At 45.9% G+C, this 23,118-nt stretch overlaps 1 protein-coding gene and 1 long non-coding RNA gene across 2 annotated transcripts; one reads left to right on the forward strand and one right to left on the reverse strand.

The window, feature by feature from the left end:
- The first annotated feature begins 4,070 nt into the window (after positions 1-4,070).
- Positions 4,071-10,471, forward strand: LOC119866435. Its single transcript, XR_005379754.1, has 3 exons — positions 4,071-4,773; positions 9,402-9,521; positions 10,124-10,471. It is a non-coding gene; the product is annotated as an uncharacterized LOC119866435 (long non-coding RNA).
- Positions 6,195-22,684, reverse strand: FGF6 (fibroblast growth factor 6). Its single transcript, XM_038576515.1, has 3 exons — positions 22,111-22,684; positions 21,055-21,158; positions 6,195-10,698 (listed from the first exon to the last, which is right to left on the reverse strand). Exons 1-3 carry the CDS (start codon positions 22,454-22,456, stop codon positions 10,522-10,524), a joined length of 627 nt encoding a protein of 208 aa, XP_038432443.1. The 5' UTR covers positions 22,457-22,684; the 3' UTR covers positions 6,195-10,521.
- Positions 22,685-23,118: the final 434 nt, after the last annotated feature.

Here is a 23,118-nt window from a genome sequence, read left to right on the forward strand (position 1 = left end):
ACATCGGGCTCCCGGTGCTTGGAGCCTGCTTCTCCCTCTGCCTATGTCTCTGCCTCTCTCTCTCTCTCTCTCTGTGACTATCATAAATAAAAAAAAAAAAAAAAAAGAAACGATCTAGTAGCTTCTTTGCTTCCAATCTTTTATCCTTGACCCAGAAGTCTCCTCTTAAAATAGGATCTCATAAAAAAAAAAAAAAAAAAGGATCTCATCACACCACCTCCCTTGTGAAAACCTGCAGTGGCGCATCACTATCTACAAGATAATTTTGAGCTCCTTGTCTTGGCATTCAAGATCTGGTTTCAACGTACATTCTCCTGCACACTCATCCATGCCACCCACACTCTAAAGCACCCTAACTACTTGCCTCTAGCAGCTAACACTTACTGAACCCTGTCATGGGCCAAACACTGTACAAAGTACTATACATACATGATTCTATATAATTTTTACAAGGACTATATGAGATAGGCACTGTTATTGTCTCCATTGCCAGAAGAGGAAACTGAGGCTTCAATAACTCTCCTAAGATCGTGCAGCTCTTTCTTGAATGGCATGTCCAAGATTTGACCCCCACCTGTCTGCCACTCAAGTCCTACTCTAACCCCACACTAAGCTGAATTTAGCTTGTATTTTATATTTTGACAGGGGCCTGTGCTCAGGCTCTTCTTAGCCTAGAATATCCCTTCCTTTTCTCCATGTGTCTCTTATCCTTGGAGCCCCAGCCCCAGGGGTCCCTCCTCCATGAGTCTTCCTATCCTATCTACCCTGGTGAGTCACTTCTGCCTCTGCGATTTCACATGTATTCTGACTTAAAGCAGCATTAACAGAGCAGGTGACTGAACTCCACTCAGGACTGTGAGCTCTTTCTAAGCAAAACTATGATCCATTCATTTCTAAAATTAGCATCTAAGTTTCCACTCAATTGGCATTCAGTGGATCTTTCTTGAAAATCTAAGGATGAAATCATCATTATTAAGAAAGCAACCACAAGGGGGCAGTACAAAAGGGTCTAGTTAATGGCCGCCCTGCTTTCCTTCCGGGAGACCAGAGACCTGGGGGACAAAGGAACCAAAGTATAAATAATTGAAATGTGCTTAGCCAAAAAAATAAACAACCATGTGAAGTGTGGAAAGAAAATCAGAAAAAGTCAGAAAAATAACAAATTTTTGGAAGTTTTAACTTTTCAAATTTCTTGATAATTTGGAAAGCATGAAGAAATTGCTTTTTGGACTGAATATTTTTTGTTCTTATTTATAAAATATTTACTTCTTAAGTCAAGAAACACATAACACATTCTATAAAGGGAAATATACATTTAGATCTGTAAAGAGGGCAAAAAGCATAATTAGTGTTATTTCCTATTATTCTCTTCTAAATTTTGCTACCTCTCTTGCTCCACCCTCCTAGTGGTTCTATGGGTTTAAAATATTTTTTAATCAAGAATCATGGGTTACTTATTTTTAAATTTATTTTTATTTTATTTTTTAACATTTATTTTTAATTGTTGTTTTGCTGGTTGTTCCCAATTAAAAAATTAGTAGAAGGCCATAAAAACTTTGAAATATGTTATTTTCCTGATGGAGATCAGAGGGAACCCACAGCTCACCCTAGAGAAAGATGAGGCTCAAAAATTCATGGGAATCATCCATATCAAAGGTAAGAAAATAAGATTTTGAGAAGTGGGTCTTTAGAAGGGAACTTTTTAGAGGACTTTTTAGGAGGGCCTGGAGTACCTTAGCCAGTTGGCAAGATCCCACAGAAGACTGGATATATGTTCCCAAAGTTGAGGGACATGATGGATACTGTATAATTCTGCCTGGAAAATCTCCAAGGCAGAAGAAAGGAGGGTTCAGTGCTGAGTTTTTTACATTTTCTACCATGGACATGGTTTTAATTGTATAACCTTGAGGAAATAAAAATCAGCTGTGATCTTTTTTTTAAAAAAAGAAGAAATTAAGGTTCCATATGTAAAAATAATTTATGGCTAAAGTTCTGAAGAAACGCCATGCTTGGGTGTCGTAGGGCTGGGGCCTGCAGGTAGAGCCCTGGTCCAGGTGTGAGAGGTTGTAGGATGATGATGAGAAAGAAGAGTAAGGGCCCATTGAGTTCCTTCCCCTTGATCCTAGTGACATGGCCCTCATGACACTCTACCAACCCAGAAATGTGAACCTGACACCCAAGTGGAAGGTTTCCCAGAGTCCATCTGCCAACTCTATTCTCTGGACAAGTTGTGAAAATCCACTGCTCTAATCACATTTTTCTTCTCCTTCTCCTTCTCCTTCTCCTTCTCCTTCTCCTTCTTTTTCCTTCTCCTTCTCCTCCTCCTTCTTTTTTTTCCTTCTTCTTCTCTTAGAAATTATTTATTTATTTATTTGACAGAGAGAGGTAGAGAGAATACATGTGCAGGGGGAGGGGGGCAGATAGAGAAGGAGAGAATCTCAAGCAGACTCCACGCTGAGCATGGAGCCCAACATGGGGCTTGATCCCATGACCCCAAGATCACGACCTGAGCCAAAATCAAAAGTCAGACACTCAATTGACTGAGCCACCTTGGTGCCCCCCAGTCACATTCTTACAAGTACCTCCTGGAGATTGGGTCTGGATACAGGGTTCATAATGGCATCTGAAGCTTTTCCTTCCTAACCTGGGTCTTTGATGGGGGTTAATTTAAGAATATCAGAACAAATGATAGGTGTGCTATACTTTAGAGCAGGTTTCTCAACCACAGCACTATTTATATTTGGGACTGGGTCATTCTTTGGGTTAGGAGGATGTCCTGTATGTTGCCTGATGTTAAGCAGCATCCCTGGCCAGTATTCATGAAATGTCAATAGTTCTATACACTCTGCACCTCCCCAGTTGCAACAATCAAAAATGTATCCTGATATTGCCAAGTGCCCCCTATATGTTTCCCCTATATGTCAAAAATCATCCCCAGTTGAGAACCATTACCTTAGAGGTAACTGCCTATTTCACCTATTCAAAAGAATAGGGCCACCAAATAAAGGCTACTTGTGATTATAGCAGACCCCCCTGGGGTCTGACTGACAATTTCCTTCCTGGAATGTTGTTAGAATGATATCATGTCTGAGGTCAGACTTCCCCAGATGGTAGTGGGGCACTGTTAATGGATTGAGTATCTGCATATCCTCAAAATTCATATGTTGGAACCCTAACCCCTAATGTGACTGTGATTGGAGAGAGCCTTTAGGGAGGTGATTCAAGTTAAATGAGGTCATAAGGGCAGACTAGAATCCTCTAGGAGTGGTGTCCTTATTAAGAGAGGGAGAGACACCAGAGAGCTCTTTCTTTCCATATCCACATGCAAAAGAGGACACAAAAAGAAGGTGGCTGTCTATTGGCCAGAAGGAGAGGCCACACCAGAACTGACCCTTGGACTTGGACTTCCTTGACTCCAGAACAGTGATATGGATGATGATGATCTGTTGTTTAACCCCCAGTCTGTGGTAGCTTGTGAAGGTAACCTGAGCTGACTGAGTACTCTGTGCACCTCTCCAAGAAAGAGAAGGCTCCTGAGGTCCCATGAAACTGCAAATAGCCTTGTCTCATGGAGACATATACTGGCCTGTTAGATGGAGAGTGTCCCACCAAAACCAGGAGGACTTTAGTGTTCCTCTTTATAGAAATAAATAATGATTAGTCACTGATATTTATAATAACACTACAACTGGCCAGTCAAGTGAGTCTTCAGCTTTCCAAAGGGTCACAGTGAATAGGCTCCCTTCTCTCTTTCAGGGCAACCTTAGGAGAAGGAATGCTCAAGGAGTGGATTATTTTGGTTACCTGATTTTTTAAAACTGAATATTAAACTCTTTTGGAGGAGCGCCCAAAGGTTTATGTTGAGACTTTTTAAAAATATACATTTATTTATTAATAAATACATTTGTCAAGTGAGGATTTTGCAGATCTGGAAGTTTTCACTCTTAAGCATAATTTCCTGTTGTATGAGATGGTGATAGGAGAATATGGTATAAAAGTTTTGACCAGATGTGGAAGATTCCAGAGTACCCCCGGGATATTGTTTTTGCAATAAAAGTTCAACACCTGGCATGAGCTTTTCTTGGCATTTTGGCACTTTCTCTTAAAATCTGAGGAAAGGCAGAGAAGTAGCCAACTGGTCAACCATTATTTGTAAAATGAGATTGTAATGTCCCTTTGCCTTTGTTCAGAACCATTGCCCCGGACCTCAAGGCCTTGAGGATGACACAGAACCAGCAGAGGAGCTTCTTGGTTGGTCCATTTAGGAATGAGAGTGCTCATCAGACAGAAAATATAAAATCTCTTGAGATTCACCTCAAAAAATTGTGAAAGCTGATTCCCATTTTTTTAGAAGAATAAGGTTCAGCCTATGAAGAGCTCCCTGGGGTCAGGAATGCTGTATGAAATGACCAGCCCTCTTTTCATCCACTGTCACCACTCTATTCTGCTGCCAACTCCTCAGCCTGGAGCACTCCAACAGTCTCCAGCTGTCCTCCCTGCAGAGGGCTTGCCTCCTCCAAGCCACTCCACACATGACAGTTCCAGTCATCTTTCTAAAACCGCTATCTGGTCCTATTCTTAAACTCAGCAAGGATGGACCTCACATTGTTTTAGATGACAAGTCAAGCTCTTTCAGTGAAAAAAGTCAAATACAAGAAGCCACATAATGTGTGAATTTTTTTTTTTTTTACATGAAATACCCAGAAAAGGCAAAACGATGGAGACAGAAAGTAATGGTTGCCTCTGGTGGAAATGGTGTAGTGGAGACCAAGAGTAAGTGTGCTTAAAGAATCTAATAGGAGTAATGAAAATGTCCTAAAACTGATGTGTGGTGATGCATGCACAACTTGGTAATTTAAAAATTGAATTATACATTTGGAGAGGATGAAATATATATGAAAAATTAAAGAAAATTCGAGCACCCTATTATACTAACCAGGTACTCCATGATCTAGTTCCTAATGGCCTGGCTTGAGCCCCACCTCACCCCCTCCCTCACTCTGTATACCTGACACACTGGCCCTGGTTCAGGTCCTCCAAAGAGTCTCATTCTTCCTCTGGGCTCCCACTTGTACTTTCAAACACCTGCTGTGTTCTTCCTCCCTGCTGCCTGCCCCCAATCTGGCTGATATCCATAAGAGCTCACTTTTCTCTGGGATGGATTCCTTTGTCCACCCAGATGAGCTCAGGACCCTGTCCTGTGCCCTCATAGTGCACCTGGACTTGTCTCTCATGCCACTCATTGCATTTTTCTGTGATTATTTGTTTAATGAGTATCTTCTTTGCCAGTATACAAGCCCACATATAATTTGTCACAATGATATTCCAAGGCACACAGGAGGATTTTAGAAATACTAATTGTGTGGATAGAAGAATGAGGTGCAGAGGCCACAGGATCAGGCAGTTCTTCCAAGAGTACATAGATTGATTCAGAACCCAGCATCGCTCAACTGAAGGCACATTTTAGTCTCTTCCAGGGATGATGTGAAGAATAGAAGAGGGATATGGGAGGGGATGGCATGGTGGGGAGCATGGTTGGGAGATTACAGTTGTGATGATGGGGGTGGGATGCGGGAACATGAGAGAAAAGCTTGGGATTCATGAGTTCTCATCTGGCTGTGTGATCCTGGATGAGAAACTTAAGCTCCCTGTTCTTCTTCTTTTAACCTATGAAAAGACTTTTATAATTTATACAGTCTCTGTTATCTCAAATATTTTATAATTTCAGTCATTCTACTAACTAGGGCTTTTCAATATCAGAATCACCTGGGGTGTGTGTTACAAGCATAGACTCCTAAGCCCCACCCAGGCCTCTGGGTCAGTATCTCTGAATGTGGCTAGGGAATCTACATTTTAACATACTCTTGGGTGATTTTTTTTTTAAATGCAAGTTTGTGAGAGGATGAGAACTGCATCTACCCCAATCACTCATGTATCCCAAAACTCCACCCAATGCAGCACAGAGATAGGGTGCTCAATAAGTACTTCTTGATGGGATGGGTGAATAAGTAAATGGTATAGTCACAGAAATGTGGATATCTTGCTTTGATCGAGGCAGAAAGGGAAAAGGGCTTCCACTTTGGGAATGAATTCTCCATTTATAAAATATGGCAGTTGGACTTAGTGACTCACATGACTTCTCCCTGCCTTAGTAATCCACAGGACCATTTGTCTATAATATTGACAGCACCATGGATTGATGCTTTGTTTCCCTTTGCTTTCCTCCTTGACAGTTGAGAAAGAATCAAGGTGAAAATCAACCACAACTCAAAGATTGAGGGTGTGAGTTTTAATAGGAGGGGTGGAGTCAAACAGTTTAGAGGAACGTATAAAAAGACCTTTTACTTTTTGCTGGAACATGATATGGTTTGTGCATAGCACATACATATTAAAAAATAAAAGCATCACATTTTACAAGCACATGACTGAACAAATTCTGAGTTTTTCTACTTACTTGACCCAAACTTGGGGACAGCTCTGTACTGGGACCCAGCCTGAGGTACTTACTGATTTATAGAAAGTGGAAACCACATGAGGACACAGCTGTCTGAGTGCTGGAATTTCAGTAGTTCAATGAGGTATACAAACATGGTTCTGTGTTGGCTCTTGGCATGATGGACTAGATTCAGGATCTGTTTTGGGTATAATCACTCCCTCCTCCCATTCTGGGAAGAGGAAGCATCAACTCAGATGGAAGCACAGAACTATACCTACTCTTCTGGTCTGTCCCAAGCATTCTGGGAGGTAGCAGAACGAGTGGACATTCCTGGCCAAGTGGAGAGGGGGTGCAGATTTGAGAGACCCACTTCCTAGACAGGAAAGTGGCAAGCCACAGAGAATCTCTCCTCAGTGACATTTGACCCAGAGCCTTTGGGGACAGAAAGTTATAGGAGCTTTCTAGCTTCTGTACATGTGAAAAGCAGCAGAAGGGGATAGACAGGAGAGAGAATATCCCTGTGTCTTAGGGGCCAGTGACCGCTTTTCATAGATATGTTTGCACCAGTGACCATGGCACAAAATGGGCAAGGGCAGTGGACCTACAATGCTGGGAGGAAGGAGAACTACAGCATGTGGACTTTTATACATTCTTCTCTCTTAGGACTCTACAGAATGATAACTTGGAGGCTCTGACATCTAGGACGAGAAAGGGGCCCAGCACCATTATGAGAAGAATTCCAAGCTTCTCAGTATAGGACTAGGTCAGGAGAGAATTTCAGGCCTGGGTTTCTGGCCTGGGAAAATCCTATTATGTCTAAAAAGGAGAGAGGTTTGTAGCCTGGATCAGAGAACAGGAGAAATATTCTCTTTCCTGGGCCATAGAATGGCCCTGGCCAGGGGCTTGGAGCATGTGTGCTAGACATGTTGGGACCTGGTGGCAGAGGGGGGAGGCTGTGAAGGATAGTGGTGGGGTATTAATTACAATATTATATACCTTCCAAAGGAGGTTCGAAAATGCATGGCAAGTATGAAGGGAAGGGATGTTAGAAGGCAGCAAATGAGGGAGGGAACATAATCAATAGCTTCAATGAGATAGTTGAGGTTTTCTGGTTTCCTCTGAGGTCCACGCATTGTCTTGAGGAGAGTGCAGATTCTACAGGAGGTCTGGAGCTCCCGTCTGGTTTCTGAGCTCACCTCTCCCCAGCTGAGGAGTTCACCTCCAAGTATGTGATTATATCTTGCTCTCATTGTTATCGTTTGCTCTTGAAGGAACAAGGCAGCATTTGGCACCCCAAGTTTGCATGGAGCTGCCAGAGAAGGTCTAGGGTAGGAGGGAAGCCAATGACTACAAAACTCTATAAACCAGGATCATAGCTCAGGATGTGGGGGAGAGAGGACCCAAGTCATTCGTAGTACATGGCAGCAGGAACGTGAGGATCCTTGTGTTCCCTGCCCATGCAAAGTCTGCTGCAGCCTTTTGGATCCAACAGGGCTGAGAGCTCAGTCCTGGACTCAGTAGACATGGTGATCAGACAGGAGACAATTCTGCACACCTGTGCACAAACACAGGAGCAGGAGAGAAGGAACTGAACAGCCCTTTGCTGATCCTCCTCCGTTCCTGCCCCTTAACCCACTTCTGTGGATGGAGAGAGACTTGTCGTAAGCCTAAGCCACTTACAGGTAAAGAGAAAGCTCTTGGGAGAGCACTCCTCTGGACGGGAGGCATTTAAAGAGTCAACAATGCATCACCACATCCAGGAATATGTTCAGAAGTTTCAGCAAATGATACAGCATAGGCCCTGGTACCAGTTAGAATAGATGCCCTGCTGCTAGGAACCGATTCCAGGCATAGGCAATGGGTGTGCTGGTGCTGCTGCATAGTGACTGCATAGCAAGCCTTCCTGGTCCTAGGCATGTCATTGCTTCTCCTTCTCACTCTTTGCATGAAAGCTAGGAGTGAACATTTGGGGGAGCTCCTTGTCAGTGTTTGAGCACTTTTATGAGCCTCTAGAGAGATGCAGGAATCTGAGTCCTTGAGACTCTCTTTAGAAATGTATCCCCTCCCGTGCCAAGCTGGCTTAGAGATTTAGGAAGAAAGGAACTAGAGCTTTGGGACCTAAAACTTTTCTCTCCACCAGATCACTGTCTGTCCATCCTCCCAGCCTGCCTGCACTCCCGGCACATTCTATCGGATAGATGCATGCCTCAGGTTCTGAGTGAGTCAGTTTCTCATATACCCTGTCAAAGAGATCAGTAAATTACTCTAGACAAGATAATCAGCTTTGTCCTCTGCCTCCAAGCAGAGCTGCACTTCAAATATTCCAAATGGTCAAGATGGACCAACTTTTTCCCCCTTCCACTTGAACAAAGACCCCAGCTCCTTCCAGTTTCTTCCAAGGCTTGGTCATGTCCAGTCATGCTCCTGAGCTCTTATTGCCTGTTGAATCTTTGCTCACCTTGGTGTGGCCTTTTCCTCCTCATCCAGCATACGTCCTTCCTGATGTGTGCTGGACAGAGAGATAGCCAGTATGATGTCTCCGTTGGGTGGCCAACTTCCATGTCCAGTTCACAGTCGCTCAGCTCAGGTCTATCTATAGATGGCCTCATCTGCAAATAGAGAGGTATGTCGAAGATGAAGGTATTTGCAGCAGATGAGGGGCTGTCTTGCAGGCAGGGGCCCCTGAGAGTAGCAGAGGGTGTCAGGTCATTTTGTAACACGATGGTTCACGTATAATGCCGAAAATATTTGCACTCTGATATGGCTCTCTCTGGTTTCAGATTTAGGAACATTCCAATGGTTCAGGAATCTGAAGGCTCCAGGCAGACAACATTTATAGTCACTTGGGGGAACCTCTGCTTTAAATACTCTCAAAGGACAGGAGGCAAGAAGGCATTGTAGAGCAAGGAGCTGTTATAGCTTGGCTGCTTGATTTCACGGGATTATCACTCTTCTCTTACTGTAGGGGGGCCAGAGGGGGCAAACTCTGGAGGTCATGGTGCCCATTCTACTGCATCCAGGCACCAGTGTGTATGCAAGATGAGGACGACCAAGAAGGAAGTGAGAGTATCAGATGAGGACTTGGGTGAGTTTCCCGGACGTAGCTGGAGAGGAATTATCATCTGCAGTCCAAAGCCTCTCTACTTCCTTCATGCCCTACTTTGCACCCCCTCACCTCTCGCCAAAGAAGTTGCCATTATTAGGATCCTTGTCATCTGAGGTTAAAATAAGACCTAGTTCAAAAGGAGGAAGAGTTATGGGCAGGGAGCCAGGCCCCAGCTTGTTCTTGGAGCCACAGGCGGCACTGAATCCTCCAGGCAGAATGGCACTTCATAGAACATCCAGTCCCTTCCGCTGCTTCCAGCAGGCCTTCCCCAACTGCCTGAGGCACTGCTCTACCCCATTTCTTCAAGAAGAGGATCCCTTCTCTCCCAGCTCCCCTGTCAGGGCAGCCCAGTGTCCCCAGAGCTCTCACAGGCAGGAAGTTTGGAGCCTGCCCACTTTCTGGTTTGCAGATAAACCGTACTCCCTTCCACTCTGCCCTCTATGCTTAGAGGACAGCTGCTCCCCACTGCCTGTGCATCCCATGCATGCACTCAAGTGGCCTCTGGATGGAAAGATGATTGGAAAGAGGCAGAACAGGAGTACATATCAATCCAGCTGGATTGACAAGTGACTTTCTTGCAGGCAGATTCCTGCTGCCATGATACTGGGAGAGAGAAACCCGATGCTCTGCAATGCCTTTGCTCAGACCACCTACACAAAGATGTATGGATATACCTCAACACACACACACACTGCCACCCTGGCATTTCCCTGTGCACATGGTCATATGCCACATGTACCTTCTTTCCTCAGTTGAGGTCAGAGCAAGTATCCATTGCCATTCTAGGATAGTGGTTGCAACCGTTCACTTGGATTGGTTACATACCATAGGGTCCGGTGTGCCTTCTCCCCAAGCACAGGAGAAGCCCAACTCAGGAGTCATGGTGGGGAGGGGGTGGCGGTAAGGGGAATTGTTCATTTGTGCAAAATTCCAATACAAAAGATGTTGTTTTCAATCTGCAAGCCTCCTTTCAGGGTCCTTATATCCTGGGAAGGAAGTGAGTGACAGTCATGATTGGGGACACCTTGCTGCCCCGCTTTACCCGTCCATATTTGCTCAGTGCGATGTAGGTCCCTCTGTACAGGTCTGACTCATAGGCATTGTAATTGTTGGGCAGGAGGGTTTCTCTGAACTTGCATTCCTCTTGGAAGCTGGGCTGCCAAAGAAATGGGCAAACAGAGGCTCAATTATAAATAAGGTGTAGCAGGCCCCCTCCTGGATGCACCTCCCCTCCCCTTTGTAAGACAACCAACAGGGAATCTGAGCCATCCTAGGTGAATGGAATCATGGAAGATCGGAAAGGAAGAGACTTCTGAACTCTGTTGGACCTCTCTCACGTTCCCTCCATTAGGATGAGAAAATCAAGGTCCAGGGACAGAGAGATTGTCTGTGTAATATGGAGTGGGTTTCTTGACTTTTAGTTCAGGGCTCTCTCCTCTAAGCACCCTAGCTGATAATTTATTCCATTCAGAGAAAGGACCAGAGAAGGATGTTATAGGCTGTTTTCTCAAGTCCACTGTGAGAGGTTGTCTAATGGAGTAGGTTGGGGGCCTGGGTTCCACTTTGTGGCTTCTCTGCTTCCTGGTTGTATGACGTTGGGCAGGCTCTTCCCTCTCAGCCTTTGTTCCCTTTTCTGCAAGCTGTGGGTTGGGTTGTTGGTGAGGTGTGGTTAGCAGAGGTTGGGAGACAGATGACTCCCCACGTCCTTTCCAACGCTATCTGTTGACTATGTTAACCCTTTCTTCTTTCCACTGATTTCCCCTCACTCTGTCTTTCCCAGTTGATGCCCCAGGTTTGCAACCCCTTAAAGAGGTTCATTCCTGGTTTTGACTTTGAGCCCAAAAGATGCCTGATGCCTTCTAGACATTCAGAGCTCTCCAGGGAAGTTTGGGAACAGAAATGATAAGGAGCAGCCATTTTTATGGGGAAGAGAACCTGGTTCCCTCTGTGGCAGGTGGTGCCGTGGAGTCTGGGGCTAGTGATAAATCAGCCTCTGCAGTGCTAATTTGGTAGAGAAGCGCGTGTGGACCATCTGTTCAGAAAATGAATGCTGAACTTCCTGTCACACATCAACAAGTTCATTCCTGCTATATCACCCACGTCCTCCTTTATTCCTAGAAAAGAGGGCCCTTCCTCCCTCAGCCTGCAGGGCCACTGCTGAGGGAAGCTGGGGAGGTTTCTGTGCTTAGGACAGGGAATGGTTCTGTGGGGTCTAGAGGAAGAGGGAGCAAGGTGAAAGCCAGGAGATAGAGGATCCAGCCTCAAAAGAAATAAAGAATGAAACAAAAAGAGAGAGGTAGGACGTGCTTTCTGACTCCTTCCTGCTGACTGAGGCCATCAGCTATAAAAAGCCCACTCAATGGCTGGATGGCTGTGCCAGAGGTGTCGTCTGACCATCTCTGAAGGAATTGTTCTCTGAGCACCCTGGGCTGGTTGAAGGCGGGGGATGGACCAGAGCCTCTTCCTGTTATGAGCAGAGGGTGATGAGCTAGCTCACTGGGCTCCCAGACTCTTACAGCTCTTTGGGTGTACTGCTCAGACAGCATGGACAAGAGTATGTGATTCCCCAGGGCCAGCTTCTTCTTTCCCAATAGATTCCAGGTTGCCCAAGACAAGGATTGTGTCTTGTCAGGTACGTGATGCTGAATGGATGATTATTTCACAGAGGCAGCAGCAGGACAGGTGGATACTCCCCACATGATTGGCTCTTCAGGGCAGCATGAGAGTGAGAAAGGGGGCAGTGCAGTGTGAGGGGGAAACAGCATACTCCCTTCCTTTTGCCCCCTCCTCCTTTCCCTACTCAAGCCCCCCAGTGTTTATTGTTTACAAGGCACTTCCGCATGTGTTAATTTAGCTGAGATGAATGTGAAAGCTTTAGACTGGCATGCCAGCTGGCTTCCCAGTACCACACTAGGGAGCTTGGGTTTTCACAAGCTACCTTTGTTATGAATGCTCAGTAAGCATTTGTGGAAGGAATATGCCAAAGGTAGAGGGAATAAACTAATCAAAGTAGGTATGGAGCATATTTCTGCACTAGCTTTGAGGTTACACTGATGATTATTCACCTCTTACTTAGCCATATGAACCTGGGCAAGTGATTTTAACCTTCCCTCATCTCGAGTTAACCTCCGTTCCCTTATCTGTAAAATGGGGCAGTAAGAATTATTATGTCATAGAATTGGAGTTAGCATTAATTGAAATGATGTACAGAAAATTATTGGTATAGGGATGCCTGGGTAGCTCCGTGGTTGATCATCTGCCTTCAGCTCAGGTCATGATCCCGGGGTCCTGCGGGGAGCCTGATTCTCCTTCTGCCTATGTCTCTACCTCTCCCTGTGTGTCTCTCATGAATAGATAAATAAAACATTTAAAAAAAGAAAGTCATTGGTATAACACTTGGCACATAGTAAAATAAAAAATATTGTTATTACTATAATTCTTCTCTATCATGAACTAATTTGCATTAAAAGCCCTAAAAAACTTTGTCTTACCCTGAATCACCATTCCTGCAAAACCTGCTGTGGGTTATTGGACATTTTTGCTTTTAAGCTCTGCAGTTATTGACTGAATGACTCAGAGACCATGAACTTGTATGAGAAGACCACAGAATTAGGATATACAGAAGCTGCACTGCTCTTTGGAGCCTCTCTGGACCGTGGTTTCTTTACCTGTGCATGGGGTGTAAAGTAAGCCACAGAAGCTAAGATTGTTGATGATCAAAGCTCTGGAGCAACATCACTAGGAGCAAGGCACTCAGGATTGATTGCAAATTACTAAGGAATAAAACTACACTGATTAAAAGTCTGGTGCAGGGGTGACTGGGTGGCTCAGTCGGTTAAGCTTTGCACTCTTGATTTTAGTTCAGGTCATGATGTCAGGATCCTGGGATTGAGCTCCACATGGGGCTCTGTGCTGACCATGGAGCCTGCTTGGGATATTCTCTCTTTCCTCCCTCTGCCACCACCACCCTCACTCTTACCCCAGCCCCTCTGTGCACACTTGTATGTGCATGTGCGCGCTCACTCACTCTCTCTCAAAAAAAAAAAAAAAAAAGAATCTGGTGCAGATTGATGAACAAAATATAGACTCCAGAAATTGATCCAAATATGTCAATATAAAATAAAAATGGACCTGAAATTCATATAAAATAAAAGTAGCATTTCAAATCACTGGAGAGAACATGGTGTTAGAACAACTGGATAATATCTAATAATAATAATAATAAAAATAATAATAGTAATAAAGTTTGATTTCTTATTTCACTCCTTATATTAAAGAAAATTCCATAAGTAGCAAAGGTTTTATTTATTTATTTATTTATTATTTATTTATTTATTTATTTATAAGATTTTGTTTATTTATTTGACAGATAAAACATATGTAGGGGGAACAGCAGAGGGAGAGGAAGAAGCAGGTGCCCCACCCAGCAGGGAGCCTGATGTGGGGCTTGTTCCCAGGACTCTGGGATCATGACCTGAGCCAAAGGCAGAGGCTTAACTGACTGAGCCACCCAGGCGCCCTTATAAGTAGCAAAGATCTAAATGTAAAAAAGAGAACCTTAAGAGTCCAGAAAAAAATTCGATTTAAGTAATTTTGAGTCAGGAAGACCTTTTTGATGACACAAAAAATCATATACCTAAAAAAGCGAAACCAAAGAAATTTGAGTCTAGTAAAAGTTGCCTTAAGCAAAACAAAAATATAAATAGCAAATTCAGTTAAAAAATAGTTGCAGTACTGGGGCACTGGGTGGCTCAGTTGGTTGAGTGTCCAGCTCTTGATCTCAGGGTCATGAGTGCAAGCCCCATGTTGGGCTCCATGCTGGGTGTGGAGCCTACGTAAAAAACAAACAAATGAACGAACAAATAAATAAATAAAATAAAAAATAGTTGCAATGTATCTGTGTTGGAGAGTATATTTTGTTACCGTACCTTAACTGAGAAATGGACTGTTTAGGAATAGACCATTCGCAGAAAAGGAAATACAATTAACATTTGAGCATAAGAAAATATACCTAATAAGAAAAATCTAAGTCATAATGATGAGGTAACATTTTTAACTGTTTAAGAGAAATCAGATGTTTGAAAATATTCTTTTTTTCTTTCTTCCTTCCTTTCTCTCTCTTTCTTTTTTAGAGAGAGAGAAAGAAGGTGTGAGCAGGGTGACGGGGGGCAGAGAGAGAGAGAGAGAGAGAATGCCAAGCAGTCTCTGCACTGAGCACGGAGCCTCACTCAGGGCTCCATCTCATGACCCTGAGATCATGACCCAAGCCGAACTCAGTAGTCTTGACACTTAACCCACTGAATCACCCAGGTGCCCCTGGATAATATTCTTTCATTGGTGAGGGCAGGAAGACTAGGAATTCTCATGTAACATCTGTGGGTGCAAATATTGTTATAACCTCTATAAAGAGCAATTTGCCAGTATCTACTAGAATAAAAAAGGAATATAACTTTGACTAATAATTCTGCTTCCAGGAAGTTATCTTACCGTCAAGCTCCTACACATGTACAAGAGTTACTCCCTGCAACATTATTTATAATAGTAAAAGACCAAAAACAACAAAGCGTCTATTAGGAGGGAAGTAGTTCATTCCATTCTGGCAAATCCACACAATTGAATACTCATGAAAAAATACGGAACCGCTCTGGGCACTGACTTGAAGTGGTCTCAAAGACATACCATTAAGTGAAGAGGCAAGGTTCAAAACAGTGTGTAGTATGCTCTTATATGTGTGACCTTATAAAATAACAGTGAGGGAACACCCCCAGGGACACAGGTTCTTCTTGGAGCAGCACATAAGGAGCTGGTCCAGTGTCTTTCTCTGGGGAGGTACTAAAGGCTTCAAGATGGCAGTGTGAAGGGGACCAGATTTCCATGGCATATTCTTTTGCACTGCCCCCCTCCCCCCGTGTTCATGTATTATCTAGTCATGTAAGTAGATTATTTAAAGCAGGAAAGGAATTCAGGATACGAGATGGGCCAGGAAAGGAAGTGAGAAAACATTTGTATCCAAAACCAGTGGTCCCCCCTTCTCCTGTCCAGGCCCTGCCACCCACCACTTGCCCCTCTGTTCTAACTTATACATCCCTGGAGAGTATCCCAGCGTCAGCATCCAGGAGAATGCCCTTCTGAGCTGGATGATGCTTACAGAGAGGTTTAGATGTGGTTTGCAAACTGTCGAGTGGAAATGAAACCCTGGTGCTAGGGGGTGGTGGACGAGGGGGGGTGGAGGGCAGGGGAAGGGAGACTCTTGAGGGCATCTGTCCATATCCATCATTTTAGGATGTGTCCAGTTTAAGAACCCAGGCTTTCCCAGCACCTGGGGCTCCTGAAACATTGTTTAACTGTGCGTGACAGTGGTTGTGCGCACTGTGCTCATCCCTCTCTGCTCATCCCATTTCGATTACTCCAATTCCCTCTCCATTAAGAAATGTTTTCCTACTTTTGTTTCTTTCCATTTGATTCTTTTTTTCTAGCCTCGCTCACATTCCTGGCTTCCTCAGAACGGTGTACAAGAGTGAAACAAGAGAACTTTGCTTTCAGAGGAAGTTTGCTTTCAGAGCCCCCTCTTTCTCCTGAGGATCCCTTTCTTGTGCCCTTCTGCCCTGTTCTTGGGGTGCAGGTGGCAGGAGGTCAAGACCCTTTCTCTGAACTCTTTGAAGTAGCCGAAGCTTCAGGCCAGTGGGATTTTCCTGCTGCCCAGACTGATGCCCAAAGTGGTATCCAGCCCCAGCCCCTTAATCCATGTCCACCGCATCCTGAGCCTGGTTCTCATGGCCCGGGAGTGCTGGCTGCTTGGCTCTGGTGAGAAAAGCACTCGTGCCAAGTGAATGCCGTGTTAATAAAAGCAGCTACCATATATTATTACTTGAACAAATGAAAATAATTCCACTGGATCATATTTCCTGGGCCTGCCAGGCCTCAGGCCCCAGCGTGACAACGTCTTAAATTCCATGTTGGTCTAATCAGACTTACGTGGAACCAAACTCCAAAGCGATCAGCTCTTACGTGGAGAAGGGCATTTTGGAGAGGGGTTTGTTTTGCAGAGGGCTGTTTCAGCATGTGACCTCTGCCAAGAAATGCCCCTCATGATAGTCTAGGGTAGATGAGACATCCATCCTCTTGTCTCCAGGCAGAGGTAAGTCACCTGGGCTGGTGGAGGTGGATGCTTGTTGTTAAAGTTCTTCCTCCCAGGGCTGCCCTTGGCCACTTGCCCCTATTATTCCTGGTTTATGAGTGTGCATGGGAAGAGCAGAGATAGGAGGTATTTGAGGAGTGGGGTAAGAGGGAGGGAAAAAGCACTTTTTCCTAAGATCCTTCCTTCTGCAGCCCCTGATGACTTCTTTTTTCTGTCCTTAGCTGAAATGGAGACATAAGATCTCCCAGCTCTGGAGAGGTCTATATATTGCAACTCCCTTTCCTAATACACAATTGCATTGTCAAACTAGAAGTTTGAAAGGTTTTCTTTCTTTCTTTCTTTCTTTCTTTCTTTCTTTCTTTCTTTCTTTCTTTCTTTCTTTCTTTTCTTTCTCTTTCTTTTTCTTTCTTCTTTCTTTCTTCTTTTTTTTATTGAAGTTCGATTTGCCAACATATAGTATAACACCCAGTGCTCATCCCTTCAAGTGCTGAAAAGGTTTTCAGCAGGCATATCATTCTTCTCATTCCTGTGTAGCTCTCTGAGCAGGCAGGCCATGTGTGTTGGGGAGGGCTGTCTGCAGGGCTCTCAGGTCCCACCCCCCAGTATTTCCCCTCTGTGCTAACACATCCTATCAGAAATCTGTTCTTTGAGCTTTGCTGCTGAGTGTGGGCAGGGCTTGGTCGTCACCCTCCCAAAGTGAGGACCGAGAGAATAATCAAAGGTCTAGATGAATGAAACAAATACTATGTTTTGCACGTTGTCATGCTACTATTGATTAAAAGGATGTAGACACAGTTATAATTAGTAAAACTAAAATTGCTTAAAAGCATAAGTGAATTCCTACTAGCTTCTTGTCAGTATACATTTTTTTCTGGGCCAAAGGATTCTCATGGAACATTGGCAGGTGGAGATCTTTGATAATTTTCAATTTTATTTTTAAAAGGATGAAGGAGAGTGGAATTCACTGATTTCTGCCTCTGTCGATATTGAGAGAACAGAGATCCAGCCTGAGAGAAGGTCAATGATTTTGCCACAAATGGGAGAGTGGTGGAGGGTAGATGGGGCAGGAGCTAGAACTCGGGTCCCAGTCTGTACACCAGATGCACTGCTGCCATGGGATTTCTGCGCCTTACCTGCAGAGCCCTGAGGCAGCTCTGCATACAGCTATGATAATGCAAACTTAGAGACCTAGTGTCCCATCTGTAAAGGGAGGATAAAGATCACAGGCACCTTCTGGGGATGCTGGGGCATAATGTTTGGAAAACATTCTGCAGGGTGCCCGACAAATAGTAGGTGCTCAATATGGGTGGCTATTTATATTGTCTAAGCCGGGCAGAGGTACCCTGTCATGAGGCTCTGCACCCCTCTTTCCTAGAGGTGACACATATAGGAGGCCACTCTTCCTAGGTGGGTTTTCTGGGATCTTATTCCCTGACCCCGAGCTGTCCCCTGTCCCTAGACCCAGCATGGGTCCCCTCCCTCCATGAGAAATCGCATTTAGTTGCAGGCAGTAGCAGCTGAGCCCTGGGAGATGAGGCAGCTCTAGGGGCTTAAGGGAAATAGTGTGAATGAAATCATCACCCAGCAGGAGTCTTCCTGGCTCCGGGGATCAGTTGGCAATTGTTTTTTTAGACTGTGATAACAGGCCCCAGAGGGGTAGCAGGAGGGGGCAGAGGTGGTTCAGCAGCATCTGATGCACAGTCACACAAAGCATCAGTTGCCCAAGCTTGGGGCACAGTTTGGCCAGACTCCCTCATCCAGCCCCACTCTCTGTACCCTGGCCCTGGGCTCCAGAGAGGACAATCTCCCACCTCAGAGAAGGTGCTCCTAGGCCTGATGATGCTGGGGTATGGGACCAGGTGGGCAGGGAGTGCGGAGTGTACAGATCTGTCCTCAGGACAGCCCCGCTTTTCTCTGGACTTGCTCACTTAGTGAACCCTCCAGCTCATGGGCCCACTTGACCGCTCCCCCCCCCCCCCGAAGTCATGTGCCCTGGGGGCAGGGTGGAGGTGTCTCTGACATCAGGAGTCAGCCCACAATCCAGAGTGGCTCCTTCCCTTTAACTACTCAATGCTTTACCACTTTGCTTGCTTTCTTGTCATTCTGTTCTTTCTTTCTAATCCTTCTTTCTTTCTTTCTTTCTTTCTTTCTTTCTTTCTTTCTTTCTTCTTTCTTTCTTCTTTCTTTCTTTTTTTTTCTTCTTTCTTTCTTTTTCAACATGGAGCTTGAACTCATGACCCTAAGATCAAGACCTGAGCTGAGATCAAGAGTCAGATGGTAAACTAACTAAGCCTCTCGGGAAATCCCTGCAGTGCTTTCTCTGCTTGATGAAAGCTCTGATTTTGGAATCTCATATAGGTTTTCTTACCAGGGACACACATTTCAAGTGGGAAGTGGATAATTGTTCCTACTTATATGCCCTCTCTCTGCCTCAGAGTTGAGCATCTTTCTGGGTAAGGAGAAAGAAATAGGTTTTCTGTTGTCTGGGCTTCCTTCCAGGAGATCTACCTCCTAAATAGTCCCTTGCAGACAGTGCCACAACCAACACCACCCATTCCTGGCTCTCCAATCAGGGGGACCCCAGGTACAGCGCAGACTGGCGAGAAGGGGCTTTTGGGGATGACTCATGCCATGGAAGGGGCCCTGCTGCACCCAAATCTAGGTTGGTCCCAGTCAACCTCCTGTCTTCTCCATCACCTTTGTGCAGAGTGGTCTGAGAAAAAGGGTGTCTGGGAATTCCAAGCCTCATGTTGGGTTTCAACTGCCCAGCCCTCCAAAGTCCATGTTGCTTGGTAGTCCCCAAGCCTGCCCATGTCTCAGAAATACCATAGAAGCTTCAAAAATAATAAACAAACCAATTATCAGGCCCCCATCCCAGCCCTGCTGAGTAAGCATCTTTAATGGAGGTCCCTGAAATCAGTACTTTGAACAAGTTACCAAGATGATATGGATGCATAAGTTCCTCTTTCATGTCTTGCCTTTAGGAAAGAGGGGTGCAGAGCCTCATGAAGGGTACCTCTGCCTGGCTTAGACAATATAAATAGCCACCCATATTGAGCACCTACTGTTTGCTGGGCACCCTGCAGAATGCTTCTCGAGCATTATGCCCCAGTACCCACAGGAGGTGTGTGTGATCTTTATCCTCCCTTTACAGATGGGATTCTGGGTCTTTAAGTTTGTACTATCACAGCTGTATGCAGAGCTGCCTCAAGGCTCTGCAGGTAATGCGCAGAAATCCCATGGCAGCAGTGCATCTGGTGTTCAGACTGGGACCCAAGTTCTGGTTCCTGGCACCATCTATTCTCCAGCTATTTCCTCTTCAGATGCCCACTTTTAACCCATGCCTTGTCTCCATGCAAACCAACCCAGATTTAGTGTCAGCACTAAAGATTACAGGGAAGAAGCTATCTGAGTACCCCCTTTGGGTATGTAGCAGACCCCTCGGCCTCCCGGAACCTGGCACCAATCCTAGATCTCTCCTCATTTCCTGATGCTCAGTCTGTGTCCAAGGAGAAGTAGAACAGCACTCCACGCCCTTCCCATAAATAACTCTGGTATTCCTTAATAATTGTTCAGAGGTCTACCTTTTTTAGCCTTCTTATTTCTGTCAAAGAACTCCCAGTTTCTTCAACTTCATAGGGATGTTTTCCCAGTCCCTATCTTGGAATAAGCTGAATCATAGGAGGAGAGCCCCAGGACTACTGGGTGTCAAAGAGAGCAGAGATTTTGGTAAATATGCTTAGGGGTTGGCTGCGTTTACAAAAGAGCTTGAATTTGCCCTCCCCTGGGTGATCTGTGTGGGGGAGGGAGCTGGAGGTGAGGTGCCAGCCCAGAGGGTGGAATAGGAGGATGCTTCTCCAGCCTATGGGAGCAGAGGTCAGAGGACTTAAAATCTTAAAGTAAAATTTCAATACACCAGTGAAGGTGGGGAAGAGAGTCTCCATTTCTCCTCTTCCTGCACTCTAGGTGGGAAGGTACCTCTCTGAGGTGGGTCATGGGACAGAGCACCCCAGGCTGAGAGACAGGCTGGTTCCTCTGGGCCTCTCCAGTTCGGGGAATCAAACCTGACCATAAGCCCAGATGACTGCTTCATGTCAGGGTGCAGGTCTCCTTCAGAACCAGTAGCCTCCTGAGCTCTGATTCCCATTTAATGACAAAGGACGGAAAGGTCAGGAAAAGCATGGTGCAGAGCAGAAGCCAATCAACTGTGGAGCAAACCAAGCATGAGCTGCCAGGGCTGTCACTGTGATGGACCCTTCCTTCTCATTCTAGACTGATATTCACTTCTCTACTCAAGCTTTTGTAGTATTTTTTCCAACTGTGCAAGCTGTAGCCCTCATACAACCTGGAGATCCCCCAGCCCAATGGACTCACCGTTGTGTATAATCTGCCTTTACTGTTCATGGCAACGAAGAGGGCACTTTTCACTCCAAAGAGACTCACCACACCCCGCTCCACTGTGGAAATCTCCAGCAGGCCTGACAAAGAAAGCAGGGGGCGTTACCCAGGGCTTATGCAGAGCAGAGTGGGATGTTGATCTAGAGGCAATGCCACAAGGGCATCTAAGTCTGTCCTCTGCTCCTAGAAAGCCAGACCCTTATCACCTCTATGCCTGATCTCACTTTGGACTCGGCACGTCCTGTCACTATACTGTCAAAGGTCCAGTTCTGCAAGGAGGGTTCTGACATCAGAGCCAGGGCTTGCAGCATATCTACAGAAGATTAGCTTTCACTGACTTAATCACATGAGGTCCTTGCCTGGAGTAGAAAAAGGAATGCCTATTGGTTTTTTTTAATAAAGGAGATACTCTACATGTTTCAACAAATCTCAGCTCCTCTGAACTTGCAAACACTGCAGCGCATGGAAGCTGATGGCTTGCCTGGATCCTGCAGCCCCCATCCTCTCTTGGGTGGGAGTCTATCTATGCAGCAACCCATCAACTTGTAGGACGAGGAAGCTGGGGAGGTTGGAATAAAAAAGAAAGATGTGTTTCAGCAGGGAAATTTTGCAGATCACTTGCCTTTTCTTCTCAAAGAGGGAAGCTGAGTAAAAATCAGCCTGGGTTTAATCTGGTCCTGCTGCCCTCATTTACTCTCACCACCCTTGCCTTATGGCTTCCCGGCTGATGGTTCCCTGTGGCCTTCTACAGCCACAGGTGTGTGTCTGTAATGCTAATTGGTGCCACTGGGGCTCCAAGGGGTGATGGCAAAGGACACCAGAATGCTTGGACCTCAGCATATTAAGCCTGCAACTAGGCAGGGTCCCAGTGAGTCTGGGAGAGGTGACTATGTTTATGAGCATCCAAGTAGGGAATCACGGTTCTCTCCCCATTATAATAGGAGCCCATGCACCAGAGCAAGTCCCCATCGTCTTTTAGTCTTGCTTGAGCCCAAGCCCCCAGCTTCCCAACTGGCTGCAGCTGGCACTCACTGTAGGGGTTCTCCTCGTGGGTCCCGCTGATCCGGCCGTCGGGGGGCACCTGGAGGTGAAAGCCGATGCCCACGTTGCAGTAGAGCCTCCTCTGCCGCTTGATCCCCACCAAATAGCCACTCTCCCAATTCACCCCGGCAATCTCTCCAGCTAGCCCGGCTCGAGACCTTGACAGCAGAGTGCCCCAGCCCCTGGAGTCCAGCAGTGTGCCGTTGGCGTGGGTACCTGCAGGCAAGGGCACCACCATGCCCACTAGGACGCCTAGGAAGACGAGAGCCCACAGCGTGCCCTGAAGGCGTCCTGCTCCCCGGGACATAGTGATGAACAGCCTCTGTCCCAGGGCCATCCACCTTGCCTCTCAGGCACGTGGTCAGAATTAATGGCCCTAAAAATACCGCCCTTCTTGTTTTTCTCCCCTCAGCATGGCGGCAGGGGCTTATTTTTGGAAGGCAGATGAAGGCTGCTGACATGAAACCAAAGCCTGCTTTGGGCACTCGGGTCGGGAGCAGAGGGACCCAGGCTGAGCCGCGGCTGGTAGGGACCATGGCTTGGGGACTGTTTCTAGCTCGCCCGCTTGCTCCGTCCCAAGTTGATTATATTTGATTTGACCTATCTTTATAGTTCAGCAGCCTGGCCCTCCCCTCCACCCATCATCACCCTGACGTCAACTGGCCCAGCTCATTTATCCAAGGCTGTAACATTAACCTGCTCCTGGGCCTGGCTGCCTCCCCAGACCCCCATCACCCTCCCCACACCTCAGGGATTCTGGGAGCCACTGTCATTCCAGCTATGAGGCAGGAATGAAGGGAGCAGAGAGCATCTCTGAGGGAGGGAGGATTTGGCTGGGAGCCCAGGGGAAGAGGGAGGCAAGAGGCTACCCACAACCCAAACCGGGCAAAAGTTCTTCGCCTGGCAGTGCTGCTGGCTTGCTTATTTAGAGGGCAAAGGGTAAAGACAGTGATAGGGAAACTTTGGTGGTGGGCAATGGTCATGGCCTATGGGCTACCC

This window comes from Canis lupus, chromosome 27 (genome assembly GCF_011100685.1).
Source record: "Canis lupus familiaris isolate Mischka breed German Shepherd chromosome 27, alternate assembly UU_Cfam_GSD_1.0, whole genome shotgun sequence".
Lineage (NCBI taxonomy): Eukaryota > Metazoa > Chordata > Mammalia > Carnivora > Canidae > Canis > Canis lupus.

Excerpts from the sequence above, each read along its gene's own strand:
- FGF6 (XM_038576515.1), bottom strand. The coding sequence starts at position 22,456 with ATGGCCCTGGGACAGAGGCTGTTCATCACTATGTCCCGGGGAGCAGGA. Across the intron at positions 21,159-22,110 it reads CCACGAGGAGAACCCCTACA|GCCTGCTGGAGATTTCCACA; the intron begins GTGAGTGCCAGC and ends TTTCTTTGTCAG. Across the intron at positions 10,699-21,054 it reads AAGGCAGATTATACACAACG|CCCAGCTTCCAAGAGGAATG; the intron begins GTGAGTCCATTG and ends TTTCTTTGGCAG.